The sequence below is a fragment of the Coenobita brevimanus genome, chromosome 100 (genome assembly GCF_032717465.1).
Source record: "Coenobita brevimanus isolate Jiangsu-jjx chromosome 100, ASM3271746v2, whole genome shotgun sequence".
NCBI lineage: Eukaryota > Metazoa > Arthropoda > Malacostraca > Decapoda > Coenobitidae > Coenobita > Coenobita brevimanus.
Genome location: NC_137053.1, coordinates 59,177,886 through 59,204,888, shown reverse-complemented (window position 1 = coordinate 59,204,888; position 27,003 = coordinate 59,177,886). Strand labels below are relative to the sequence as shown.

Here is a 27,003-nt window from a genome sequence, read left to right as displayed (position 1 = left end):
TCCTCCTTTCACTCCTCTCATGCAATGGGGTTCATGCTGTATTTGCATCACGTTTCCTGTACTTTCCCTCTTCACTTCCCTTTCTGTCAGTACCTCCTACAGTCTTACATTTCTCTCATACCTCTTCATCTCATTTTTTTTTCTATCATCGCTACAATCTCACCTTTATTTCTCTCCCTCTCCCTTTTGGCTTTCCTCTCTCCTCCCTCCTGCTTTCTCCCTCCTAACATGCCCACAATCTCATCCATTATTTTTGTCCCCATCCCATGTGTCATATTTCATCCCCCTGTCTTTTCTTTCCTGTCCCTCCTGTCTTCTCCTTCCCAGTATCTCTACAACCCTACCCTAATTTCTGTCTCCTCTCTCCTGTCATCTCCCTCCCATCCTTCCGGTCTTCTCTCTCCCCTCCCTCCTGTCTTCTCCCTCTCCTCCCTCCAGTCTTCTCCTTCCCCTCCCTCCATTCTTCTTTCTTCCCTCCCTCCTGTCTTCCTCCTCTTCCTCCTTCCTGTCTTCCTCCTCTCCCTCCCTCCTGTCTTCCTCCTCTCCCTCCCTCCTGTCTTCCTCCTCTTCCTCCTTCCTGTCTTCCTCCTCTCCCTCCCTCCTGTCTTCCTCCTCTCCCTCCCTCCTGTCTTCCTCCTCTTCCTCCCTCCTGTCTTCCTCCTCTCCCTCCCTCCTGTCTTCCTCCTCTCCCTCCCTCCTGTCTTTTCTCTCCCCTCCCTCCAGTGTTCTCCCTCCCCTTCCTCCATTCTTCTGTCTTCCTCCACTCCCTCCCTCTTGTCTTCTCACTCTCCTTCTTTCTGTCTTCTCAGCATCTCCACACCCCTCTCTCATATCATCTTCATCACATCCTTCCCGTCTCCTCCCTTGCAGCTTCCGTACAACCTTTTATTTCTCTCATCACCCTCCTGACTTCTTCCCTCCCGATAACATTAATTCTAACCCTGACCTCTCTCCCCTCCCTTTCATCTTCCTAGTAAATTTGCATCCTCACTCTGATTCCCATTCCTTTCCCCGGTCATCTTTCCTTAATTCTCATAATGATTTCTCTCTCCTTCCTTCCAGAAACTTGCTCGCCGCTTTAAATTCTCTCCCATCCCATCCTCTTCTCCCTTCCAGTAACCTTAACCCTCACCTGGATATCTCTCACCGCCCTTCCGTCTCCCTTTCGGCAACTTTACAGCCTCACCCCGATTTACATCCCCTTCCACCAGTCTTCTCCCTTCCAGCCCCTCACCCTGTTTACGTGGTATCATATCGCAGAGTACCTCCTTGACCCTATTTTAATCATGCAATTACAGAGAGAGAGAGAGAGAGAGAGAGAGAGAGAATTACCCACATGTTCCCTGCATTTCATAAAACGTAAACAAAAGAGGAGTTGGACTGGCAAGCTTAAACTCAGTTCCCGCTTTCTGATATCTTTCCAGCTGAGATTACCTTTCTCCCGTGATTCATATCCCCAGAGATAAGCGGAACATTTTTTTTTTTTAGGCCCGTATTCTTGTTTGTAATGGAAACTCCTTAACACCTCTTCCTTAGCGATTTGTTATACTTATTACACCTTGTTGCCTCTACTGTTTAATTTAAATAATTGTAATATCACCTACTGTGACAAATAATGTACAGAACAATATTAGCCAGCCGTATCCAAAAATAAATCGGTAAGGAAGAGGAGTTAGGGAGCTTCCTTTACCTACGAGAATACGAGCCGTCAGCAGTTGGTTGTTCAGGTATTTTATTACTGTAGGCTGTTAACTTCCTCTCCTGATGTCCTGCATATACAGAATGTCTTTATCATTACGGTGCTGGATGTCGACGCCTTCACGGGGTGGTGCTTATGTAACCGGACGGTGGAGCTGCCTGGTTATACAAATGTCCCTCAGCTCCCTCCTGATCCCCCGAAAGGATGGTGGTCGACTGAAGGAATGGGACAACTTCAACCTACAGTCCACAGAGGTCACATTCAGTGGACCTGGGACTCCAGTTTCTCTCTCTCTCTCTCTCTCTCTGTCCTCCTTCTCCTCCTCCTCCTCCTCCTCCTCCTCCTCCTCCACCTCCTCCTCCTCCATCATTTGTTTCCGACGGCCCTTTTACATTTCCTATTCTGCAAAGTCTTTCTTAATGCTGGGGCATTGGCCTGTGTCCTTGATCACTGTGTACAGTAGTAACCTACTTAATTATGCTACCGCATGACGGCTGTCGCATAATTAGTTTCTTGTAACCCATACCATTAATATTTATGGTAGTTCTCCTTATTATTCTCTTATAACTTTGCTGCTACCTTTTGCGGTCACCCCTTTAAATCTCTAGTTATACCTTTTCTGTCTTTCTTATTTCCTGTTTCTCGTTTCTTACTTTTATACCCCACTATTTGTGTTCCATTCCTAACCAGCCTTCATACATTTCGCAGGTCATGACACCCATACTTATGCTGTATCTTCTTAATATTGACTTCCATAAACCCTGAACATTTGCATTTTTTTTTTTTTTTAGCTACAATCTAGAATCACAAGGAAGCTTTCAGTCAGCTCCATCTCGTAGCTTAGATTTTTAATTGCAGGAAGAGGAGAGATATGGCTAGTTTCTGCATTCAGCCCTTGTCCGCCCTGCAGAAACACAAAATAAATAGTGATAATTTTCCCCAACCATACTAAGATTTCTTTTTACAGTAGGAACAAGAGACGCGGGATGGTTCAGTACTCTCTTTGCTCTTCCTGTAAGTAAAAAATCTGCGTTATGAGAGGGAGGTGGTTGTCCGTGTACCTCAGTCCAGGCAATTAAATCTGTCATATCGGCCACAGTGCTCTTGGTGGCCTAGTGGTGTAAGATACTTGGGATGGGGATTGTTGTGTCGAGATTCTAGAGATTTTTTGTTTCTCTTTAATTCGCTCATGAGCTGTTAACAGTAAAAAATGAGCGGTTGCCTTCTACCCTCTAGATCCGAGTGGCTTTTTTGTTTATTGTTTTTATCAGACGGTTTATTCACTTGAGGAGAGGTTTTTCGTATTGAAGGGGTTTATTAAGACTATCTAACTCCTCCTGTTCAAAAAGTCCATCCCAGGCCGAAGAAAATCAAGAAAATCGTCAAGAAATGATAAAAGTGAAATGAAAGACTGGGTCCTGGATTGAATGTTATTGACTTAGCGATCTTTCTTTAGGTCTCCTTGATATTGTAATGGGTAGTAGGAGACTGATTTACCAAGGCCCATATTCATGGTCTCACACACACACACACACACACACACACACACACACACACACACACACACACACACACACACACACACACAATTTCCATATCATCACACCAACTTCCTACCCTCTTTTATTTGTCTTATTTCTCCTCTTTACCTCACTTCATCCTAAGGTGAGAAAAGAGGTCTGGGTGATGATGATGACGATAATGATGTTGACGACGACGATGATGATGACGATTTCTCCTCTTCCAGTTTTATGTACAGGCGACGCTAGGTTCTGGAATGCCCGCCCCTCCTGCCATCGCCCCAGCCCCGGGCCCCCAGACCAGCAGCACCAGCACAGTCTCGGCAATCCATCAACCCCTCCAGCACCACCTCGCTCCACCAACACTCACCCACCCTGCCGTGTCCCCTTCACCCATGCCGCAGGTAAGTTTGATGATGATGATGATTCCTGCTTTTAAGGCCTTTCAGTTTAGCCACCTACGTGTTTTGTTGTAGCCTTGTGTCGGAAAGTATGGAGGATTTTTATTTATTTATTAATTGAGAGAGAGAGAGAGAGAGAGAGAGAGAATAAGTAACAAATCTTGATATGATTTGAACCAAACTTGGTGGAATGGTTGAGGGTCGTCCAAGGATTTGACCTCTTATCTTTGAGGTCAAAATGTGAACATCACATGACATGGTCAACTTTCTTTTCTTTCTTTTTTTTTCTTTTTTTATTTAAGACAATCTTTGTGGAAGGGTTAAGGTGAATCAAGGATGAAGGACTTTGATTTTGAGAAGTCAATCAGAACCAAGGTCACAATGTAAGGTCAAAGGTGATCATCTTGGCAGTTTTGGTCCAGTTTAAACGGAGATTCACATGGTGGAATGGTTCTAGGTGAAGCAAGAGCCTCATTTCATTTGGGCCAAAATCCAGTTCGCTGTTGTTTTATTTGGCCGCCAGTAGGCCTATACCATTTCACTCCAGCATATCGTTACTACTTTTAAAGGCTAACCTAAATTACTCATATTTTAGCAAACGATTATTCAAAATGTTTATGACCGTTCTAGTTGATTATAGATAAGGTTAATATACTCTACTTTAATTCGGCACCCAATACTTTTTTTTAACTCAGCACCAAAATGAAGTTTAATGTGCCGTCCAAATGACCCCCCCCCCCCCCCCCCCCCCGGGGCTCAAATGAATGTCAATGCGCCCAAATGAAATGCGCCGGAAGTAAGGATGAAGGGATTCGACTTTGGGAGCAGTCCAAAAAGATCACGGGACAGGGTCAGATTGTCTGCCATAATATAACTCAGCAGTTGTGATTTGATTTGGAAGGATTGAGGCTCAGCCAAGTATGCAGAAATTCGAATGTGAAAACAACGGATCAAAAGTCAGTCACATGGCAAGGTCAGATCTGATCTGGACCAAACAACTGACGGGTTGAGGGTCAGGGAAGGGTATATGTGAATGAGGTTCAACGTGTATGAGTCACGTTAGGCCAGGAAGAAGGTGAACGGATATGGTAAATGAGTGTGTGAGCGAGCAAGGCGATTGACAAGGGAAAGAGTTGGTTGGAAAATAAAGTACTGTATAGAGAAGCACATGGCATGGGTTTGGCACCATCACTAACTTAAGTTGATTGAATCTTTCCGCCAGACTTACATGAAATGCATCTACAGAAAAAAAAAAAAAAAAAAAAAAAAGCAAATGGTTAGGCTTGTGAAATGGAGCAGTGTTCCTAGAATTTTAAATGATGTAAATGACTGTCGGGCCCGTTTCATTGTGTATGCTGTTCTTTACTTGGTTTTGGATCCTACATCATCCTATCTTTAGGTGGGAAAAAAGATAAAGATGATGGTGATCACTTAAAGCAATCGTTCTCATCCTTCAGGGCGCATTCTCCTTAGGAGGCGTGAGCAGTTTCCAAGGGGGGCACAAGGGCTCAGGAGAAAACGGTAGCCTAAACAAGTGTGTGTGTGTGTGTGTGTGTGTGTGTGTGTGTGTGTGGATGAACACTGATTTATTATTCAGTATTTATATTCTGTCAGCCTTCACTGGGTATTTTTCTTTGTATTCGCGTAATGAGTTGGTTTCTTTCTGTGTCTCGCCTCGTCATTCTCTTTGTCTGTCTCTCTCTCTCTCTCTCTCATCTGGCCGTTTTGAGAGAAAATAATACCAGGATGTCTTGCATTGTAGGATAAGCTTCACCCTGTTTATTAGGCTGAACATCAAAAAGTTGGTTTCCGTTTCTAATCAGTATATAGATCTGACCTGCCATTTTCACTTTTTTTTTTTTTTTTTTTTTTCCCCACTCATTCACTACAAACCAAGTGCCAGGTTGCTTGCCACTTCTGTAGGTGACAGATTCGGAAACTGTGAGTACGAGAGGGAGGAAGCTCAGACCTCTCTTTCGTACTCTTTGAGAAACTAATCCTAAATTATGTGAACCAAACAATAATAACTATCGGCAAATGTGTAAACCAAATGAAAAAAAAAATTGATTTATATTACGTAACAAGAAGAAATGTGAAGACAGTGTTGCAGCGATTCGATCTGTTTTATATACTGTAATGCTAGGCGTTTTAGGTTCGGCTTCCCGTTCCCTAAACACCTAACGTATAGCGGGGCTCTCTTTCAAGACCGGGGCTTAGACAAATAAGAGAGAGGCAGGACACAAAAACTCCAGGCAGCAACCTTACACGTGTATTGCTTAGTTAGACGGGAATCAGTAGATGTTACAAACACAAGTATACTGGGCGAGTATAAACTCTTATAACTAGATATGGTTAATAGTATCTCGCAGGATACTGTTTGGGGATACAGTGAAATAGCACTTGAGGCAGAACGTTCTAAATCAGGGTAGTCCAGGGTCTCTATGCGAGTGGAGATGCTAAAGCTATTTCCCACTGGGGAGGGCTGTGTAAGGCACTGGGGTCTGATTATGATTATGGTAGTACGAGATAGTTTCTGATGGTAGTATATTTACTTTGTTACCCTATACTCGTATGTTGCTTTTGATAATTTATTATCACTTACTCCACCGCTTTGGCGTTTATATTATTACTGTATTTTCCGTATCTGTTCACTGTGTCTATTCTTCTTTCCAACACTTTGGTACTATCACTGTCAATTCATTACTCTGCCTTTTCGCTGCTCGATCACTATCATTGCACGATTACTCTCACTCCGGTTGGATCTGGCGCCAGGGGCGCGGCGGAGGGGCGACGCAGCTCCACTATTGATGGGGCTGAGCACCACCAGGAGACTCTGTGCTCAGGGAGCATGGGATCACACGCAGGGGTGTCCATTCTTGTCCAGGGCTGTAGGTGGTGAAGGGTCCCGCGCTCTCAGGGCCGGGGACAGGAGTGCGGCCCTCAGGGCTAGGGCTGAACAATTGCCTGAACCGGTCATTCAGGCTCCTGACGGAGGATGAGGACCTCCACTGTTGAGGTGTGGGGAGTTCTCGCCGGGGAGTTCTGGGGGCGGTCTGAGGTTCCCGAGGACTGCGGTCCCCAGGGCTGGGCGGCTCGAACAGGAAGGGGCCGCGGCACCGGTCTGCGTCAGGGTCCGTCAGGTGGGTCTCCTCCAGAGCTAGTTGTAGGGAGCAGAGGCCGGGTGATACTACAGGGCCTCTCCAATACTCCTCTACACCCAAGACTCCCTCTGTGTCAGGGGTCAGGGAACAGGTGTCATTTTCAGGCAGCGGGGCGGCTACCTGCTGCCTCCTGCCGTAGGGCGTGGCTACTGGCCGTGGCTTCCTAGGGGCGCTGCTACAAGCTGTCGCCAAGGCCCAGCTGAAGGCCGTAGCGTGAGAGGGTAGGTGGCTGCCAGCAAACCCAGGGGCACCTTCGGAGTGGCTACAGGCCGTCTGACGAAGGCTGGAGCAGCTACAGGCCATCTCCTGCAGGAGGGGTGTTGAGCGACTCTAGGCCATCTTAAGGGGAACACCTTCGGAGCGGCTACAGGCCGTCTGATGAAGGCGGGAGCGGCTACAGGCTGTCTCCTCGTTACCCTCAGAGCGGCTACAGGTCGTCTCCTTCAGGAGGGGTGAGCGACTACAGGCTGTCTCAGGGGAAGCACCTTCAGAGCGGTTACAGACCGTCTCCTTCGGGAGGGGGTTGGAGCGTCTACAGGCCGTCTCCAGAAGGACACCTTTGGAGCAGCAACAGGCCGTCTCCTGACGAAGGCGGGAGTGGCTACAGGCCATCTCCTGATTACCCTCAGAGCGGCTACAGGCCGTCTCCTTCAGGAGGGGCGAACGGCTACTGGCCGTCTCAGGGGGAACACCTTCGGAGCGGCTACGGGCTGTCTCCTGACGAAGGCAGGAGCGGCTACAGGCTGTCTCCTCTGGGGTGCTGGCAGGAGCTGGATAGGCAGCTCCACCCCATATCTGGTTGGTGAAGGCTCGCCCGGAAGGTAGTGCTGTATTCCTGCTATGGTGACGGCGGGCGAGCTCCAGGTTATAGGGGCGCACAGCCCGGGCTGACTTAGGCCGTTGTCGCACCGAGTCCCGGCACGCTGTCGCTGCTCCTCTGTGGACTCCTTGTGGGGGTGTCTGGATGTTCTTGGGGGCACTATACTGCATTTTATATACCCACGTTCTTAGCCCCTTAAACGCGGCCGTGAACAGTCGCCCTCCCCCTGAGTGGCGGGGTTGTATCGCGGTCCGAGTACCTGTAGGAAAATATTAGCCAAAAATCAGAGATTAACCCTAGAACATTATACTTGGTATGGCAGATAGTACTTACATTCAGCTTTCTCCAGAGACAGGTGTTGAGCCTTCGTGGACTACCCAAGGACTTGTGGAGACTTGCAAAGTTGAGTAACCAAATCTTCACTTTCACACCTCCAGCAACCCGGTTTCCCCTCTACCACAGCCTCATTCTGTCACAGTAAACTTTATACTACAACGTAAAGGTAGTTTGGAATCCGTATTTGTACAATAAGCACTGAAAATAAGGCTAAAATCAACGGAGCATATGGCCGACATGCACCGTGGCGGCGGTCTTCCCGTCACTCAACAAACATTTCCATTTTCACTGCTAAAAACATGTATACTACATTATTTTCAATCATATTACTTCCCAAAAGATCACCACGGCGCGCTTTTTATTCTGCCTTACACCCGCCACTTTATTCTCGTTCCTGTCGGCCACTTGCGCTGACTCGGAAGAGCTAGAACTCGCCATAATGCCACTTTGAAAGCCTGCAGTAAACTGACGCTAAACAGGGGCAAACCTTGAGAAAAAAAGCTAGTGTTACAACTGGGGAAACAAGCGTTTCCCATTAGCTTAAACTGCTGGTGAGAGGAGAGCGCAGATTTACAGTTCTGAGCGCTCAGAGCGCTGCCATGTATCACAGCCAGGCCGGCCAGGCCGTGGTGGGGGGGGGACGGGGGAAAAACGCGATACTTGGCAACAACTGAGGTCAGTAGTACAAAGGTAAAGTATGCTAATTGTAGCTAAAGGGTGATGGTACTGATAGACAATACCAGCTGGAGCCTGCTTGCCCGCGGTTATTCAAAATTTACTAGAATCGCAAATGCGACGATCCGCCGTTATGTCCATTTTGCCGAGCGTCGCAAACGAGACGATCCGCGTTTAAGGGGTTAGGGAAGATAATTTTAGTACTGGGTACATCACAGGTGAGGAACATTTGTTTTTCGAACAAAAACATTGAAGAGAACATACAAAATATTCCTACTTTGCAGTATTTATGAGCCGCGTGCAGTCACCGCCTGGCTTATCCTGACTGATTCAGTGGCGGTGTGGTGATTGTGATGTTGTTGAAAAATACTGTGATAACATCTGAAGAACGTGGGGGAACTGTGACCATGGGAAAAAAAAAAAAAGGTTGGCGACAAATTTGAGATCGTTGTACAGGTTAATTTTTAGTTATCAAGGAGCCGCGTGAACATCTCTGACAATGTGTTTGCTGCCAATCCCGCCGATTGTACAGAACGTCAGCCCACCAAACTCAAGTGTTTATATTTCAAGATCCATAAGTAGCAGTGAACGCTTAACTGGAGGCATTGAAACATAACTGAGGGGCTTTGCCCCCAGACCCACCAGTATAACCTACCTCACAGCATGCAAACTACAATGTCCAATTGGTAAAACTTGCTCCAAAGCTGTATCGTGCGTTGAGGGCGTTCTTAACTCGTGGCGTGTTCGGTTATAATGCAGTGGCGAAGGTAGGTGCGATCATAAAGCAAATCTTTTTATACATCACACAGGAGACATCCAGTAAATATGACACAGGTTAGCAAAATAGCGCTTGGCGATTAATTGGAAACACTTCATATTCTGTGAAATCCAAGATACACACATTTTAAAGTACAGTATTGAAACCCTATGCTTACAAACATTTTTAAGAACAAAAAAATAAAATGAATGAATAAAAAAAATAAATAAAAGCCTGCTTCATATGCTAATCTATAAGAAATAACAAAGGATCCTGTCAACATTTCATTCCAATAGGATATATGGTGGTGCCACTGCTTTGCCACATCACTTTCGTAATATTCTACGAACATTTAGTACATGTGTTGGACATACAAGGGACGGTGGCATATCCTTTAAGTTTAATATTCAGGAAGAGTCTAGAAATAGGAGAGGTGCCAGAAGATTGGAAGATGGCAACTGTGACCCCTATATTTAAGAAGGGATCAAAAAGACTTGCGAGCAGTTATAATTTACTTACTTGTTTACCTGTGATGAGCAGGGTTATGGAGTCTTTGATTAGGGATGCAATCCTTAAGCATCTCATGGACAGTAATCTATTAAAGGGGACACAGCATGGTTTTGTGCCAGGAAGGTCTTGCTTGACAAACTTGCTGACTTTATGGGAGAGTGACGTCGCACATAGATTCTGGTTTCTCAGTGGATGTGATATATTTGGACTTTTCAAAGGCATTTGACAAGGTTCCACATAAAAGAGTACTGAAGAAGATAAAAGCGCACGGGATTGGGGAGATTATCCATAGATGGATTGGTGAGTGGCTAAGAGATAGGAAGCAGAGAGTTGTCGTGAGAGGACAAAAATCAGAATGGAGTTGGATAAAAAGTGAAGTGCCCCAGGGATCAATGCTGGGGCCCCTCTTGGTTACTATATACATCAGTGACATTGATGATAATGTAGTCTCACGTGTCCTCAAGTTCGCTGATGACACAAAGATCTTTAGTAAAGTGGCAACCCAGGAAGAAGTTGACAGCTTACAGGAAAATTTGAATAATCTAAATCAGTGTTCAAAGGAGTGGCAAATGTTATTTAATGTGGGTAAGTGTAAATATTTATATATAGGTCATGGGAACAGTAACCAAACATACAGACTGGGAGAGCAGGAGATTGTAAATGAAGACCAGGAGAAGGACTTGGAAGTGAAAATATGTAAAACATTGAGTTCAAGTGCCCACATAGCACAGGTGGTATCGAAAGCCAATCAAGTGATGAGAAGCATAAGGAGAACCATAGAGTGCAAGAGCAGAAACAATATTCTGTGTTTGTATAAATCCTTGGTTAGGCCCCACTTACAGTTTGGTCAGCAGGCATGGAGACCATATAAGCAGCAGGACATAGATAACATAGAAAATGTGAAGAGAAGGATGACAAGGATGATATCCACTATAAGGGAGGACACCTATGAAGATAGGCTGAGGAAGACTGGTTTGGTGTCACTAGAAATGAGGAGAATTAGGAGTGATCTGATTGAAGTCTTCAAGATAATGAAAGGGCTGGAGGGACTGAAGGTGGATGATTTCTTTATTATGGATCGAAGAGAGAGCAGAAGACATCCATACAAGATATGGAAACAGAGACCACAACTAAATGTGAGGAAGTATTTTTTCACATGCAGAATAGTGGATGAATGGAACAACTTGCCAAGAGAGGCAGTAATGGCAAAAAAAGTGAGTGGTTTTAAGGCAAAGATCGATCCATTAATGAGGCAAGTGGGGGGGCACCGCATGAGCCAGCGAAGGCTTAGCTTACTGCTCCGATCCTGAACCGACCACCTCAAGCTCACTGATGCTGAGGTGGAGCTGTTAAGAATACTGGTAATGTTTGTGACTATGAAATGCTGTTTACGACCATGTTGTTTTGTTCATCATAACAAACAAGCATGTCTTAATTTCATGTTTATGGCTGAGGCTGTTTTATGACAATGTGGTGTTCTTAACCACATGGGTATGTTTTATGTCCGTTTGGTAGTTGATGATGATGATATGCCTCTGATCATAACGGTATGATTTTTATTTTTTATTTTTTATCTTTGTGGTAATGTTAATGATCATGTGGGTGTTAATTACTGTATGGTGGTATTGATTATATGATGATGTCTATGATCATGTGGTGGTGTCTGACCATGTGGTGTGGGTTATGACTATGTGGTAGTGTTTATGGGCACTTGTTGGTGATTATGGCCTTGGGTTGGTTGTGACCATGAGGTATGTGGTAGTGTGTATGGCCATGGGGTGGCTGTTACCATGAAGTGTGGGTTAGAACTATGTTGTAGTTTTTATGGCCTCTTGTTGGTGATTATGGCCATGGGCATCGGGTGGCAGCAACCATGAGGTGTGGGTTTTAACTACAGTATGTGGTAGTGTTTATGGTCATTTGGTGATTATAGCCATGGGCATAGGGTGACAGTGACCATGAGGTTTGGGTTATAAACTTATAACTATGTGATAGTGTTTATGGCTACTTGGTGATCATGGCCATGGGGTGGCTGCAGCCATAAGGTTTGGGTTATGACCATATGGTGGTGTGTATAGCCATGTAGTGGTGATTATGGTCATCATGTGGTGATGTCTATGACCATTAGGTATGGATATGGCCATATGTGGTGATCGGTCCAGTCCAGCATTGGGATTGCCTTTACTACAGCTCCCTTGGGTTGTCGTCATTTTCTTATACATCTGATTATATTACTTCTTTTCTTCCATACTTGTGTGATGAATCTTTTCTTCTCCATCTTGGTTTTTTGCTGTTAATAATACCAGTAGTACTTCAGCCATTTTCTCTTGCTTATGTTGATATGTTTTTTGCATGAAGGTATATTTTCTTGTAATAGCGTATAGGTGGGGCATTCAAGTAGAGAGTGTTCTTGTGTTTTCTCCGATTCTCCATATGATGGGCATATTGTGTCCTGGTTCTGGTGTCCCTTCCTCCGGCTTAATTTTAACGTGTTTGTTCTAGATTGGATGCTTGATCCTTTAGTATTGTCAAACCATGTTACTTATGTTTATATCATCTGTAGAGAGTGAAAGTAGTTTTGGTGCTTATTTCTTCTTCCCATTTTAAGGTACCCCAACCTTTGATCTTTTTTAATTCCTTTTCTGTCATATTTGTAACTTCTGTTAGGCTTATGTTTACTGTCTTTAAGTAGGTCTTTAGTTGCTTTATCCATTTTGTTTTCCATTTTCATACTGTTTGATAAATATTTCTTTCAGAAGTTTACCTCCCTCTTTTTCTATCATATGTTTTGCAAAGAGAATTTTTCATGCTATATCTCTTGATGTGCAGGATGAAGCTCCTATTTCTGCTTTTATGACACTATTTGCATGTTGGTGCTTGTAATATTCCTTTATACACTTGACTTTCTATTTTCTGTAAAGTATTTATTTTCTCTTTAGTGAAGCTTACTACCTCTGTTGCGTAGAGAACAGAAGGTACTGTACAGCCAGCCCTTTCCAAAAAGTTTTCCCAGTCATCATCCTGTTACAACTTCTAATGGTAACAGGATAGTTGGTGTTGGACAGTTTCCATGCTATCTCAATGCTCTTACTCTTGTGTGTGTTGAAACAGTTTCTTTTGTTGTTGATGTTTACTCCTAGATATTTTTTCTTCTGTTATTTTAATTTGTTCATTTTCTTGCAGTGGGTAAAAGGAGTTATGGATTATAATGTTTTTTTCAATGGTTTGGTCTCAGTCCACATTCTTTTACTGCTTCCTCCAGGTTATTCATTGCAGTTCCTGTTTCTTCATGTGACTGGGCAAACACAAGGCTGTCATCTGCATAAAACGAATTTCTTTTCGTTTCGTTTTTAAAGGCTCCAACATGCTTGCATGCGTTGGCCTTGGTCACCTGATGGCGGCTTTCCATGCTGCACGATCCATTGCAGCCTCCCTGTTCAGATTGTTAACCCTGAGGTCACACTTAATGACCTCGTCCCGTGTCTTTCTCGGTCTACCCCTCATAATCCCACCCCCAATATTAACACTTCTCACCTTCCTCACCCAATTATCATCCCCCATCCTCTCCACATGTCCAAACCATCTCAATCTACCTCTCCTCATCACAGCACCAATACACTCCAGTCCCATCCTACCTCTCAACTCTTCCATCATAAACCCCCCTCCCCCCAGACCCTGCACGCAGGGACGCACCACACATCCACCTAATCATTGTCATTTCTGTACGTCTGAGCCGGTGAATATCCTTTACTGCCCAGGTCTCACTACCATACAGCATTACGCTCCTAATACATGTTGCATACAAAAACCCCTTAGCATGTAGGGAGAAGCTCCCTGACCTTCCAACCACTTCTCACCCTAGCCACAGAGTCAGCTCCAGCCCCACCTCCAGCATATAACATGTCTCCCAAATAAAACTCTTCCACACACTCAAGAGATTCACCAGCAAGTTCAACCCTTTCACACCTGACAATTTCCTCCTGCTCTCCCCTACACACCGTACACATAAAAGCAGCATTATCTCGCAGTCTACCTCTGATACCACTACATCTCTTGTGCACCTATTTATCACAAACACCACACAAGATGGAATTACTTTCCACTCCCTTGTGGCAAACTGCACTTGGCCACTCTCCCTCGTCTTTGACAGTACCGCCACCAACCCTAGATATCATCACTTTTGTTTTATCTGCATTTACCCTTTAGCCCTTGTGCCCCATACCATCTCTCCACTTCCTAAACCTTTCCTCTGCCTCCCTTTCGTTTTCTGCAGTCAACACCAAATCATCAGCATACAACATCTCCCATGGGAGTCCGTTTCTAAAGTCACGTGAGAGGGCTTCAAGTACCATGATAAACAACATGGGACTCAAAACTGACCCCTGATGCACACCAACATTCACGGAAAACTCATCACTCAAATCTCCATTCACTCTTACCTGGGTGCGAGCACCCACATACATAGCCATAACCACGCTAACCAGCCACTCCTCCAAGCCAAGCTTTCTCATGGCCCACATCACCACCTCTCTAGGGACTCTGTCAAAGGTCTTTTCCAAATCAACAAAAATAAAATACAGATACCTTCTCTGACCAATATATTTTTCCTGAAGCTGTCGAACAGTGAATATGGCATCAGTGGTCCCCCTACTTGGCATAAACCCAAACTGCGTCTCATCAATATTCACTCTTTCTCTAATCATACCTTCTAAAACTCTCTCCATTACCTTCATTATCTGATCTAAAAGCTTTATACCTCTATAATTTCCTCATTCCAGGGCATCACCCTTTCCTTTATACACATATACAGTTACACTCTATAGCCAATCATCTGGGACAACAGACTCATATATAATCATATTTATCAGGTCGGTGACTAACCTCACCCCTATATCTCTTGAGGCCTTCAACATTTCGACAGTCAACCCAGACACTCCTGCTGCCTTCCCCACCTTCATCCTGCCTATTGCCTCACTCACAGTAGCAGCATCAATCAAAGGCCAAGGGCCAAACACTGGATCTGCTGGCTCCAAACCTCCCCTGTCCCAGTCAAACTCCTCATTCAACAACCGACTATAATGCTCTCTCCATGCATCTTTAATATCCTTACTTTCACCACTACCCTTCCTTCATCATTCTTCACACACTGCTCACCTATAATACCCCGATTATCCCTGTTCATCTGATTTGCCACCTTAAATATCATATTTTTCCCTTCCCCATGATTTAGGTTATCAAGTAAAAGTCTCTGTGACTCAGACTTCTTCCTGTACACCTCTCTTCTAGCCCTATGCTTGGCAGCCACATATTCCTCCTTGCTACCACTCTTCTTCCATTCCCGGAAAAGCCTTCTTTTCTCCTTAACTGTAGCTTCTACAACCTCATCCCACCGCCAAGTTGCTTTATGTCTTGGTGGTCCTCTTATCCAATCACATGTTGCATCAGTAACTCTCAAGAGATTGTTCTTGAGGGCTCTGTACTGTTCATTAACGCCTCTGTCTACTGCTCCCTGATCAGCCACCACTTTCCTCATCTCTCAATAGAAGGCATCCCTTACTACTTGGTTTTTCAGCTTCCTTATTTTCCTCCTAGGTACATAAGTCCTCTTTTTCATCACTTGTTCTTTAAGTACCATATCACAAATCAATAGTTTGTGCTGCTGCACACACTCCTCACTTCCTATAACTTTAACATCCCTCACTAACCTCCTATTAGCCGTCATAACCAGATAATAATCTGTCTGACTGCTATTTCCCCCAGACTCATACGTAATTAACCTACTCTCTCTCTTCCTAAAATATGTGTTGCACACAGTCATATCTGTTGCCTCCCCAAACTCAAGTATCCTTTCCCCTTCTCCATTCCTTATACCATACACACATCCCCCATGTACTCCTTCATAACCATGTGCTGCTTCACCTACATGACCATTTAAGTCCCATATATATATATATAGATAGATAGATAGATAGATAGATAGATATAGTTAGATAGATAGATAGATAGATAGATATATATAGATATATATATATATATATATATATATATATATAGATAGATAGATAGATAGATATGTATATATATATATATATATATATATATATATATATATATATATATATATATATATATATATATATATATATATATAGATGATAGATAGATAGATATATATATATATATATATATATATATATATAACATACCTGGTACAGGATGTATCACACACACACACACACACACACACACACACACACACACAGTCTTAACTATTGTGGTGTTGTAGTTCTCACCACAGGTGCAGGTGATCCAAGGTGGCATACCAGGAGGTGCGTATCTGCCACAGCTCTACCAGAATGCCCAGGGTCAGCTTATCATGCCCAGCAACCTGACACTCCAGACTGCAGCAGGCATGAACACGACACCCATCCAACCCAACACGATCAACGGCCTCAATCAGCCAGTGCAGGTCTCATAGCTTAGGATCTCATGTCTTAGCCCTTTGACAGTGGTTTTGTTTTTCTGAGTTGAATATAAACATTAGGCATTGGCTGGAATTAATTGCGTGTTCTTAATTTTCATCCATTACATTACCCGTTATAGCTTGTAATATTTTATCATAGATAGGGTTTTATGAGCTACAAGGAATTGCTTGGCAGCTGGAATAAAATATATTAGTCATATACAGTATTGCAGCTGAAAAGCAAGTGGCTTACTAGAGATACGGTATTAACAAATTTTCATAGTAGGGTTTGTTTACAAGGGCCATTCCTTTTTGTGCTATTAATCTAGTGGTTGTAAAAGTTTATTCATGCAGTTTTGTTTTCCTGTACATCCATTGAGCAACATTTTTAAAAAAATATTCTTTGTAGCCATGTAAAGATCATATGTTAAGTTTTGTACTGTTAACCTTATCAATCCCATAATGTAGTCATAATGAACTCTTCATGTGAGAGATCCGTCCTAAGTTGAATAAACTGTGTGAAAATATCAAGAATAAACTAATAATATATATCATCAGAGTCAGTGGGTTAATATCTGCTTTATTTAACAGGTGATTGCAGCTGGTAAGCCATTCCAGGGACAGATTGCTCCACACATGTTAACGGCTACTGCTGGGAAGGCTGGAGTCCTGCAGGCTGGTGGCCAGGGTAAATATAGTTTGTCCATCTTTAACTTGGCAGAAATTTTTGACATTGTGCAGCTTATCTTTTGTAGTGTATTTGCAGAATAAGACAGCACTGTAGTACTGCTTTACATCCTTCCTATCATGCATTTTCTTGACTAGCCCCATTTAAATTGTGTGAATATCATGTTACAGCATATTTCCAGTAGCTCACTCACTAAATAAAACATCTTTTAAAACTTTTTCTTAATCATCATCATATTCTAATGCTACCGTGTAATCTGCTGTTATAGCTCAAGATGCAGAGGTGGCAGTTTTAGGACAAAAAGAAAAGGACAGAATGTAGATGTTTCTCATCCTACACCCACATTCTTTAGCAACTATTTGCTCTTATTTTCATACATAAGGATTATTACTACAGTCAATCCTCGTAAATTGCGTGTTCATAAATCACGGATTCATAAATCACGGCTAAATGGCTGTCAGACTGCCAGCACCCTTAAATCACTGTTAAGTCACGAAAATCGGTGACCTAGGCACCCAAGTGGGCCTTTTCTGAGGAGAATCGTAAACCACGGCATTCAAATTGAAAATCGCGACCCAACAACCAATCACCACGCATCCCTGGTGGCAAGTGTGCATACTAAGGCCGCCATGTTGTTGTTGTTCTTGTCCTGCCAGTCCGCACACTACAGGCCGTCGCCGTGGAGTACGAGAGTTACCTCCCTTTTTTGTGCAACTTCCCCCCGCCTCCTACCTGCCATGGCCCCTCCCGACCCCCCAATGAAGCTCTCTAAGCAGTATGGCGTCAAGAAGCTGCCGCAGTTGTCGTACAGTCAACGTTTGGAGCTCATTTGTCATGTTGAGAGGGGAGAGAAGTTTTCAAAGCTGTTGAAAGAGTTTGGGAAGAACAAGTGCTGAGAGGTTTTAAGTTCTTCCCAACACCACCCCACTCCATTCACTTGAGCAATTTCATCATAGGATTAAGGTGAGATCCCTTAATACATGCACTGAATATTCCTAAATTTGTATGATTGTGTTTGATGGTCCCTAGATAGGTGTAGGTAGGGTGCTGTGGGAGCGAGTTGGCCAAAGCCCAGACCCAAATTAATTTTTCACATAAGAGTTATTATTCATAAATCACGGAATTCATAAATCACGGCAGTGATCCAGACCCAAATTGCTGTGATTTACGAGGATTGACTGTACTTCCAGTCCCATTAACCTAATAAGTACATTATTTTTTATTTATTTTTTTTTAACCTTAGGTGAGAGGTCAGACTGAAAGGGTTAGATATAATCTTTAGTAATCCCCTCATTATGAGATGTCCCCTAAAATCTGAACAAAATCATCTTGAGGTGACTAGAATAATACAACTAAAATTGTCACATTATTGAAGGAGTTTATTTAGACATGCATATTGTAACTTATCTGGCCTCTGTTAAATTTGTAGATTATTTATTTAGTAGTGGAGTATGAAGTTTTGTGGAGGCACTTCTGTCAAGGCCACCTAGGATGAAGTGCAAGATGAAGGAAGCAGGGAGTAGACTGAACACATCCAATTTCTTATATTTATTTAGGTTACACTTAATAATAAGATTTTACAGTACTTTTGTAGATAACCATTATAGAGTAATAAGGCAATGAGTTTTGACAGTCAGACCTTCATGAAGTGTAAGTTATCAGTGGTAATGCAGTAGAATATATATTTTTTTCATTCAGTATTTCAGTAATTCATGATTATAACAAAGTAGTTATTTAACCTGGTACATGAACACGTCATGGACCAAGTTTGATTTTACATCATGTAGTGCACTCACTAGTTTCACGAAATATACTTTCCTGAATAGCAGTTTTGTGACACAAAGAAATGCTCCTTTGCAAGGAGTCTCACTGTTTTACTGAGAGTGATCACACACCTATGCATCTCCTCAGTCACTTGTTCATGACATTGGTGAGCTTCATGAGCTCCCACTGAATTTTGAGGGCTTTGATGTTGAAGCATCGGGAAGTGGTAACTTAGGGGACTTAAAAGTGGTAGCGGGGAGCAGTGAGGGGGCAGGAGGTAACTAACCACCGCTCCCAGCCTCAGAACTCATCTTCAAGCCTCATCAAGCAGTTCAGCCTATGTGTCAGTGTTAGTAAAGTCTTTAGTACTATGGTTCAGTAATATAATATATGAATAATTGCTTGTAATTTATAGTAGGGGTATTGTGTCATTAATGGGTGGCTGAGGGAGAATGAGGTCATTGACCCTGGAACCAATTACCACTTATTACATGTAAAGCGTACTCATGAGTTTCGCGAGTTTTATTTTCGTGACATAATTGTGGTACCAGTTAGGCGCAAAACTAGTGAGTGCACCGCAATACTGTGATTTTCCCAGTAATAAGTTGCCTTATGCTGGATGCTTTCTGTATATATCTGGGCATAGTACAGTATTTTTTCAAACCTGGGAATTCATCTTCATCATTACCTGAAAGATTGGGTGGGGCATATTCCAAATGTGAAGGAAGAGAAATCGCAAAAAGTGTGAGTTATTGTTGGTCATTTTAGATACAGTATATAGTATTATAAGATTTAGATTTGGTTACAGTGCTTTTGTCACTTAGCACAATAATCGCTCCTATGCAGACTGATACTTGAGATTGAGTAAATGTTAGGAGGTGACCTTCTCCTGAACCCCTTCAGCATGGTGACTTTTTGTTGCCTATTCTTGCAGCTACTAGATGATTTTTATCAGTTTGGGAGAACACGTAGTATTGTAGGGGTTAATGAAAGCTGTATCCAACCATTATCATCCAAAAAACTAAGTAAAATCATCGGGATTCAGGGATATTAAAATAAACAATATATCATTGGACTGATTAGGTTAATTGAGCATGTAAAATACTTTAAAGTTTGAAAAGGGGTTGTAGAGGCAGGAATACAAGCGCTGATGATGTTACCCCGATAGGTTACACTCCTGCGGCCATCCCAACCACAGGTAACAACCAGACCTTGGTAATCAGTCCACTGCCAGTTGGGGTGATCAGTAGCCAGCAGCACAGCATTCTGCCTGCCCATTCTTCCACGCATAAGCCCACAGATATGCAGAAGGTTAGTCATATGTTGTGCATTATACATGCAATCTTTACTTAAGGTCTAGGGTGGATGGAGGCCTTATCCTGCTGTAAGTCTGTAACTATATTCCTACAGCAGGTTTCTTGTGAGCTAAATTACTGTTGATCGTGCAGAAGGTCAGTCTTGTTTATTGCAGTATAAAACCACTCCTCATGAAATATTCAGTGTGTGTAGCAATATGCTCATATAAGTATTTTGCTGCAGTGGGGTTTCTTGAAGCAAAATAAAATCACATGGTGTTAGTTGTAAAGATTAGGGTGCATGCAGACAATGTGCCACTTTAATTTTTTTGGCAGGAATATGCCTGATGAAGCTGAATAAAATAGCATGTTATTAGCTTGAGTAAAAAAACAGAGCTCAGTTTTCAGCCAGTCATTAGTTAAGGTAGCATTTAGCCTTTTGGTCACAGTGAGCTCTCCTAATTGAATAAAATCGTAATGGTGGTAGCTAGAATTCAGTTTAAAAATTTGCCTGTTGCAGCTAACAGGTTAATTAGAAATTGACTTTTTAGTTAATCAGCTTTATGAAATTATAGTTGACCAACTTACCAAGCCCCGGGCTCCTACGCTTCTCATGAGGCAACGTAGGATTGGATGATGGATGGATGGATGGATGATCCATAAGAAAAGAAATAAAGAAGCATCATTAAGCGAAGCAGCATTAATTGAAGAAGAATATCCATATTATATTGTACAATTTGTAGTTATATGATTCAAACTTAAGTGGTAGAAGGAAATGCGAGCTTCTAACTTTATACATTGGTTTCTGAAGCATGTGACAGACAGTATGTCTAGTGCCTGTATATCATTGCTGATGGCACTCTAATGTAAGATGCATACTATTCAAATCTGATAACCAAGGGCACTGCAAATATAAATGTACGGTATGTTGAAGATGAGACACACACCTTTCCTTTCAGCATAATCTGTAAGTTATAAGCATACAACATTAGCTCCAAATGATCCATCATTTCCTTGTTCCACCTTTGACCCTACCTAAACCATATCTTGAATTCTGAGTGTGATAAATACCTCATTTATGTTAACCATATCTTGACTTCTGAGTGTGATATGTGCCCCGTTTATGTTTGTACAATACAGTAGTAATGTAACCAGATGTTGCCCTAATGGATCCATTTCCTAGGTTTTTATTTTTTTTTATGCGAGGAAGAAGAAACCAAAGGGTGAGCCCGCATGAATGCTCCTTCTAAGAAAAAAACAAAAGCAATACAAAGGAGAGCCAAATTCAAGATCCATTCATATCGAGATGCCTGGACACACTGCGTTTGAAAGACTGGAGATCATAGGAAGCAGGAAATACAGACAGAGGGAGACAGTTCCAGAGTTGACCTGTTGCATAAATGAAGGACTGGGCGTAACGGTTAACTCTTGCATTAGAGAGTTGGACAGAAAAGGGATGAGAGGTTGTTGCTAGACGGGTGCTACGCGCCCGTCGTAGAGGTGGAGGGATGCAAGCAGACAGTTCAGAGGAGCAGTGACCATTGAAGTAACGATAGTAAAGAGATAAAGATGCAACAGTGCGGCGAAGAGACAGAGGTTGAAGGGAGCCAGTAAGAGGAGGAGAGTTGATGAGACGAATAGCCTTTGACTACCCTATTGAGAAGAGCTTTATGTGGGGAGCCTTCCCACACATGAGAGTTGTGCTCTAAACAGGGGTGAATAAAACCCGTGTATACTTTAAAGTCAACAACTGTGCAGGGGTAAAGAAGGCTTGGAGTCGGCTTAGCACACCTAATCTCTTGGAAGCAGATTTTACAAGAGATGCAATATGATCTTTCCAAGATAAGTCCCATGTGAATGAAACCCCAAGCATGTTCAAGGATGATGCAGGATTGAGCTGGATATTATTAAACATTAGTGGGTACTCCTGTGGATGATTTTGACAGGTTGATAGGTGTAAAAACTGAGTCTTTGATGGATTAAAAACAACCAGATTATTTTTACCCCAGTCAGAGGTATGAGCCAAGTCAGACATTAGGTGTGCCATAGCCTCATCCCTTGTTTGTTGAAGTAACTGCTGAGATGGACATTGCCGGAACTGAATGGAAAGGTGAAGGGTGGAATCATCAGCGTACAAGTGGATAGGATTAGATGTACAGCTTAGAAGATCATTGATGAATAAAAGAAAGAGAGTTGGTGATAGGACAGAGCCCTGAGGAACACCACTGTTGATAGATGTAGGAGAAGACCGATGGCCGTCTACAACAGCAGCTATAGAATGACCAGAAAGGAAGCTAGAGATGAAGGCACAGGTGGAAGGATAGAAACCGTAAGAGGGCAGTTTGGAAATTAAAGATTTATGCCAGACTCGATCGAAAGCCTTTGAGATGTCAAGTGCAATGGCAAAGCTTTTGCCAAAGTCCCGAAAGGAGGATGACCAGAAGTCTGAAAGGTAGGTGAGAAGATCGCCAGTGGAGCGTCCCTGACAGAACCCATACTGACGATCAGAAAGAAGGTTGTGATAGGAAAGATGCTTTAATATTTTTCTGTTAAGAATTGACTCGAAAACTTTTGAGACACAGGATGTTAATGCAATTGGACAGTAGTTAGAGGGTTGGGAATGGTCACCTTTCTTTGGGACTGGCTGAATGAGAGCAAACTTCCAGCAAGAAGGAAAGGTACAAGTTGAAAGACAAAGGCGAAAGAGTTTACCTAGGTAGGGTGTAAGCACAGAAGCACAGTTCTTGAGGACAATAGGAGGGACTCCATCAAGCCCATATGCCTTGTTAGTATTGAAGCCAGTGATTGCAGAAAGTACATCAGCAGTTTGATGCTCATATAGTACCACTAAGGGTAGAGCAACCAGTCACTTTCACCTTTAATGCCTTGACTGTTGAGCCTAGTCATGGGCCCCTGTGCATCACTGTCAGTCCATTTGGGAAGAAAATAAACAAGAATGATTATAAGCTATCTTTGTTTCTCATTACTGTACAGTAATTCCTTGTTATCCAATACCTCTTTATATGTTTTTTGTTAGTTGGTCAATAGTAAATTATTAATTTTAAAAAATATATATTTCACCTTATCAAAGTCCCAATGCTAGGCGGTCTGTAGAGCTGTTTTGCAGTCCTAGTTATGTAGAAAATTTGATGTTTTGAAACCTGTCCTTGACTTATAACAAGACTGCCTTTATTTGTGTATTTATTTTATTGGTTACCATAGTAATGGGGTACTGTACTACATATCAGGGATTATTTTTGTTTCAATGTCTGTTACAAGGATGGAGTGTACTCAGGTAGCTCATGGAAATTGTGGGAAAATTAAATTATTTTTTTCTTCTTTCATGCACATAGTTGTGATTATGCCACATGAGTTTTAAAACTTGCACAGTATACTTCCCTTTTAATTTTATGCTGTTTTCCACTTGACTTACTTTTTTAACTGCTTAAACTTGATTACTGTATATGTTTATTGTTTATTCTTGCAACTGCTAGATAGTTTTATTCAGCTTAAGGAAGACATCTTGCAATGAGCATATTAATGGAGGCTGTTTCTAGCTGTTCTAGTGTTAAAAATCTCTCTCAAGTTGAATAGAAGTGTCTTGCAGTACCAAGAGTAAAATTTAAATGATGATATCACAGGGAAGAGATTAAACAGTTGCCCTAATGATTTTATTAAGTTGCAGGTTTTCATATTTCATACTTGACTGGGTCCACAGCAAGGTATCACGTGGGCTACCCCCGGCACGCTTCACTCGCCCACACTGCTCACTGCCCAGAACCAACCCATCTTCATTAGAGGGACTCAGCCAGGACAAGAAAATGTTCTGTTTTCCAATCCCCAACCTCAGGCCATGCATGCCACCAATTGTAAGTAATGAGTGTTATGTTACCACTGACAGCAGTATGTGTAGGCTATATAACCAGATGCCTTAATCTCAACGAGTTTAAGGCATCTGGTTTTATATATATATATATATATATATATATATATATATATATATATATATACACACACACACACACACACACACACACACACACACTCAAACCTCGAGTACTGCAGGCAATAGGGACTGGACAAGGACCGTGGTACTCAAATCCACGTCACTCAGACAATATGTTTACATGTATAATGGTACAATGTGTTCTGGCAACTTTCCATAAGTCTCACTTTTACTCCTTCTAACAACCTAACCCCACGTAAATTACCCCCACTTGCACCCACCATCAGGTAAAACATTGAAAGAGATATAACTATTGTAATTAAAAACATCAATGGTATTTAAGAATAGCTTTAACAAAAACAGAAGTTGGGCTGGGTACCCTTTTGTTGATATTTAGCTCCTATATTTTCCTCCCACCCGTCTCGCCCAGTGTTGTTGTCAAGTTTCGCATTCTCTTGTATTTTGTGGCCTTCAGGAGAGACCTTAGGCAGGTCATATGGTTAGACGAAAATTTATGGGGCTGGCAGTTTTAGGGGACGAAATAGAAAGAAAATTTGTTCTAACCAGAAAAAATTAGTTTCATCCTTGTGTTCTCGTGAGCTAGCGTTCCATTTCACATTCTTCGTTTGATATCGCGCTTCCCTACACATTTCGGACAGACTATGCATATGGCTAAACTGCTCAGTCAGTCCCAAATGTGTTGGGAAAAGTGATGCCAAACGAAGAATGTGAAACGGAACGCTAACTCATGAGAACACATGGATGAAAGAGTACTTTTTTTCTGGTTTGCAAACATTTTCATTCCAATACGTCCCCTAAACCTGGCAGACCCATAAATTTTACTCTAACCATGCGGCCTAACGTCTCGCCCAAAGGCCACATGATACAAGAAGGTGAAACTTTGACAATATGGGTGGGGGGGTGGAGGATGACTGCCGGGAAGCTACGTATCAACACAAGGGTACCCAGCCCGATTTTTGTTTTGTTAATGCTATTTCAAATACCACTGAAGCTCTTAATTACAAAAATTATATCTCACTGTTTTATCTGATGGTGCGTAGAAGTGTGAGGTAAGGTGGTAAGTAGGAGTAAAAGTGAGAATTTCTCTGACGCTCCACATAACGTCCTATAGGCATAAGCTTCTCAGTCAGCTTCAGGACAACATATAAACTTTCACAGCTGCCAGGTTTGCATCACTTCCTGTGCACGATCTTTGTCTTCTTCTGGTCCTTCCAAACCGTTATGTGGGTGCTTTCATTCATGCCATATTTTTTTGCCATTTCGGTAAACGTACTCTTTACTTAACCCCTAACAGGCGGGCGACGTTATGTAACGTCCATGCGTGAGGAGGCGGGCGACGTTACGTAACGTCCATGCGTGAGGAGGCAGGCAACGTTACGTAATGTCCAGCCATTTTCGGTCCTAATTTATTGGTGAAAGTGGGTGATAAGGCATCTTTGTCACCTACTGCCCTGCCCTGTACTCTCCCAAGCCTTGAAACAAGTAAAATAGAATATGCTTAAGTTGTAGTGTTATAATTGTTCAAGTAAAATAGTATACAAATACGTAGGTTTTATTGTTATCAGTGTTCAGGTATAACAGAAAACACATGCATAAAATTATGAAGACAATGAATATTGTAAAGAATGCATAAATGATAAATATAGTGTTCAGTGGTGAAGAAAAAGCAAATGAGTGAATAGTTTGCTAGCCTTGCCCCAGGCACGCCTAGTGATGAGCTGCCTGCCTGCACTCCTCCCTCACTCCTCCCCTCCTCCTCCCACAGCCAGCAGAGACTTATTACCACGCATGTAACACCTCTTGCCTTCATTTTTCATCCATTTTTATCGATTTATGCATGTTTAGGCTTGTTCCTTGATACATTATTTTTCCGAAAATATGCCACCCCACACGGTCGTATAATTGACAAGTTGCCTGCCCATAAGGGGTTAAAGCAGTAGAAGGACCTTACCAATTCAGTTCATATTCCTCCAGTTTGTTTTCTATTTTTCTGACTTTTTTCAAGGTGGTAAATTACCATTTCCTGCTGAAAAATTTCCCACTATCATCTCATTCCTTAAGGCGTACCTATGATTGTCCTGACGTACTCAAAGGTGGTTTTCGTCTCCCAACTTCCCAACTGGATGCTAGGTTAGGTTAGGTTAAATTATTAGGTATAGTTAAGCTAGGTTAGGTCAAGTGTAGCTCAACACTTAGGACAGACCCTTTCACCACAACCCTGACGAGTCAAACGAGTTGACACAGTGGAACACAGCTAAAAACAACAGGGAAACAGATTTAGCATGAAACGTTTATTTACCACCCAGAAATAATCCGAAAAATATAGGACTATCAGGAAGAAGAGCGAAGAATGTGAAACTGAACGCTAACTTACTGGAGCACATGGATGGAAATATATATATATTTTTTTATTAGCAAACATTTTGTTCGGTTTTGTCGCCTAAAACTGCAAAACCCATATGGCTGTGAGGCAGTCAGATGTGAGAAATGACTTGATAGCCGTATGCTCAGTTGGTCCGAAACGTGTTGGGAAATCGAACGAAAAATGTGGAACTGAACACTAACTTATGAGAACACATGGATTAATTTTTTTTTTTTTTTTTTTTTTTTTCTAATTAGCAAGACGTTTTCTTTCCATTTCGTCCCTTAAAACTATGAAACCCATTATGTGTGTGGGGTAGAACTAGGTGAGGCGTGAGAAAGGACTGATAACTGTAAGCTCAGTTAGTTGAAAATGTGCTAGGAAGCACGAAATCGAACGAAGCATGTAGAATTGAACACTAACTTACGAGTACATATGGATAAAAGAGTAACTTTTTCTCTAATTAGCCAACATTTTCTTTCCATTTTGTCCCTTAAAACTGCAAAACCCATTATGAGTGTGGGTAAGAATTAGGTGAGGCATGAGAAAGAACTGATAACCATGTGCCCAGTTGGTCCGATATGC

The 27,003-nt window shown here is 42.4% G+C and overlaps 1 protein-coding gene across 1 annotated transcript in view; it reads left to right on the top strand.

The window, feature by feature from the left end:
* The window catches only part of LOC145414562 (uncharacterized), a 117,596-nt gene that overhangs the window by 45,707 nt on the left and 44,886 nt on the right, over positions 1 to 27,003 (top strand). The window contains exons 3-7 of the mRNA XM_080284080.1: positions 3,447 to 3,623; positions 16,166 to 16,348; positions 16,934 to 17,030; positions 19,963 to 20,105; positions 23,808 to 23,958. Coding sequence (XP_080140206.1) covers positions 3,447 to 3,623; positions 16,166 to 16,348; positions 16,934 to 17,030; positions 19,963 to 20,105; positions 23,808 to 23,958 — 751 coding nt within the window. The remainder of the gene's footprint in view (positions 1 to 3,446; positions 3,624 to 16,165; positions 16,349 to 16,933; positions 17,031 to 19,962; positions 20,106 to 23,807; positions 23,959 to 27,003) is intronic.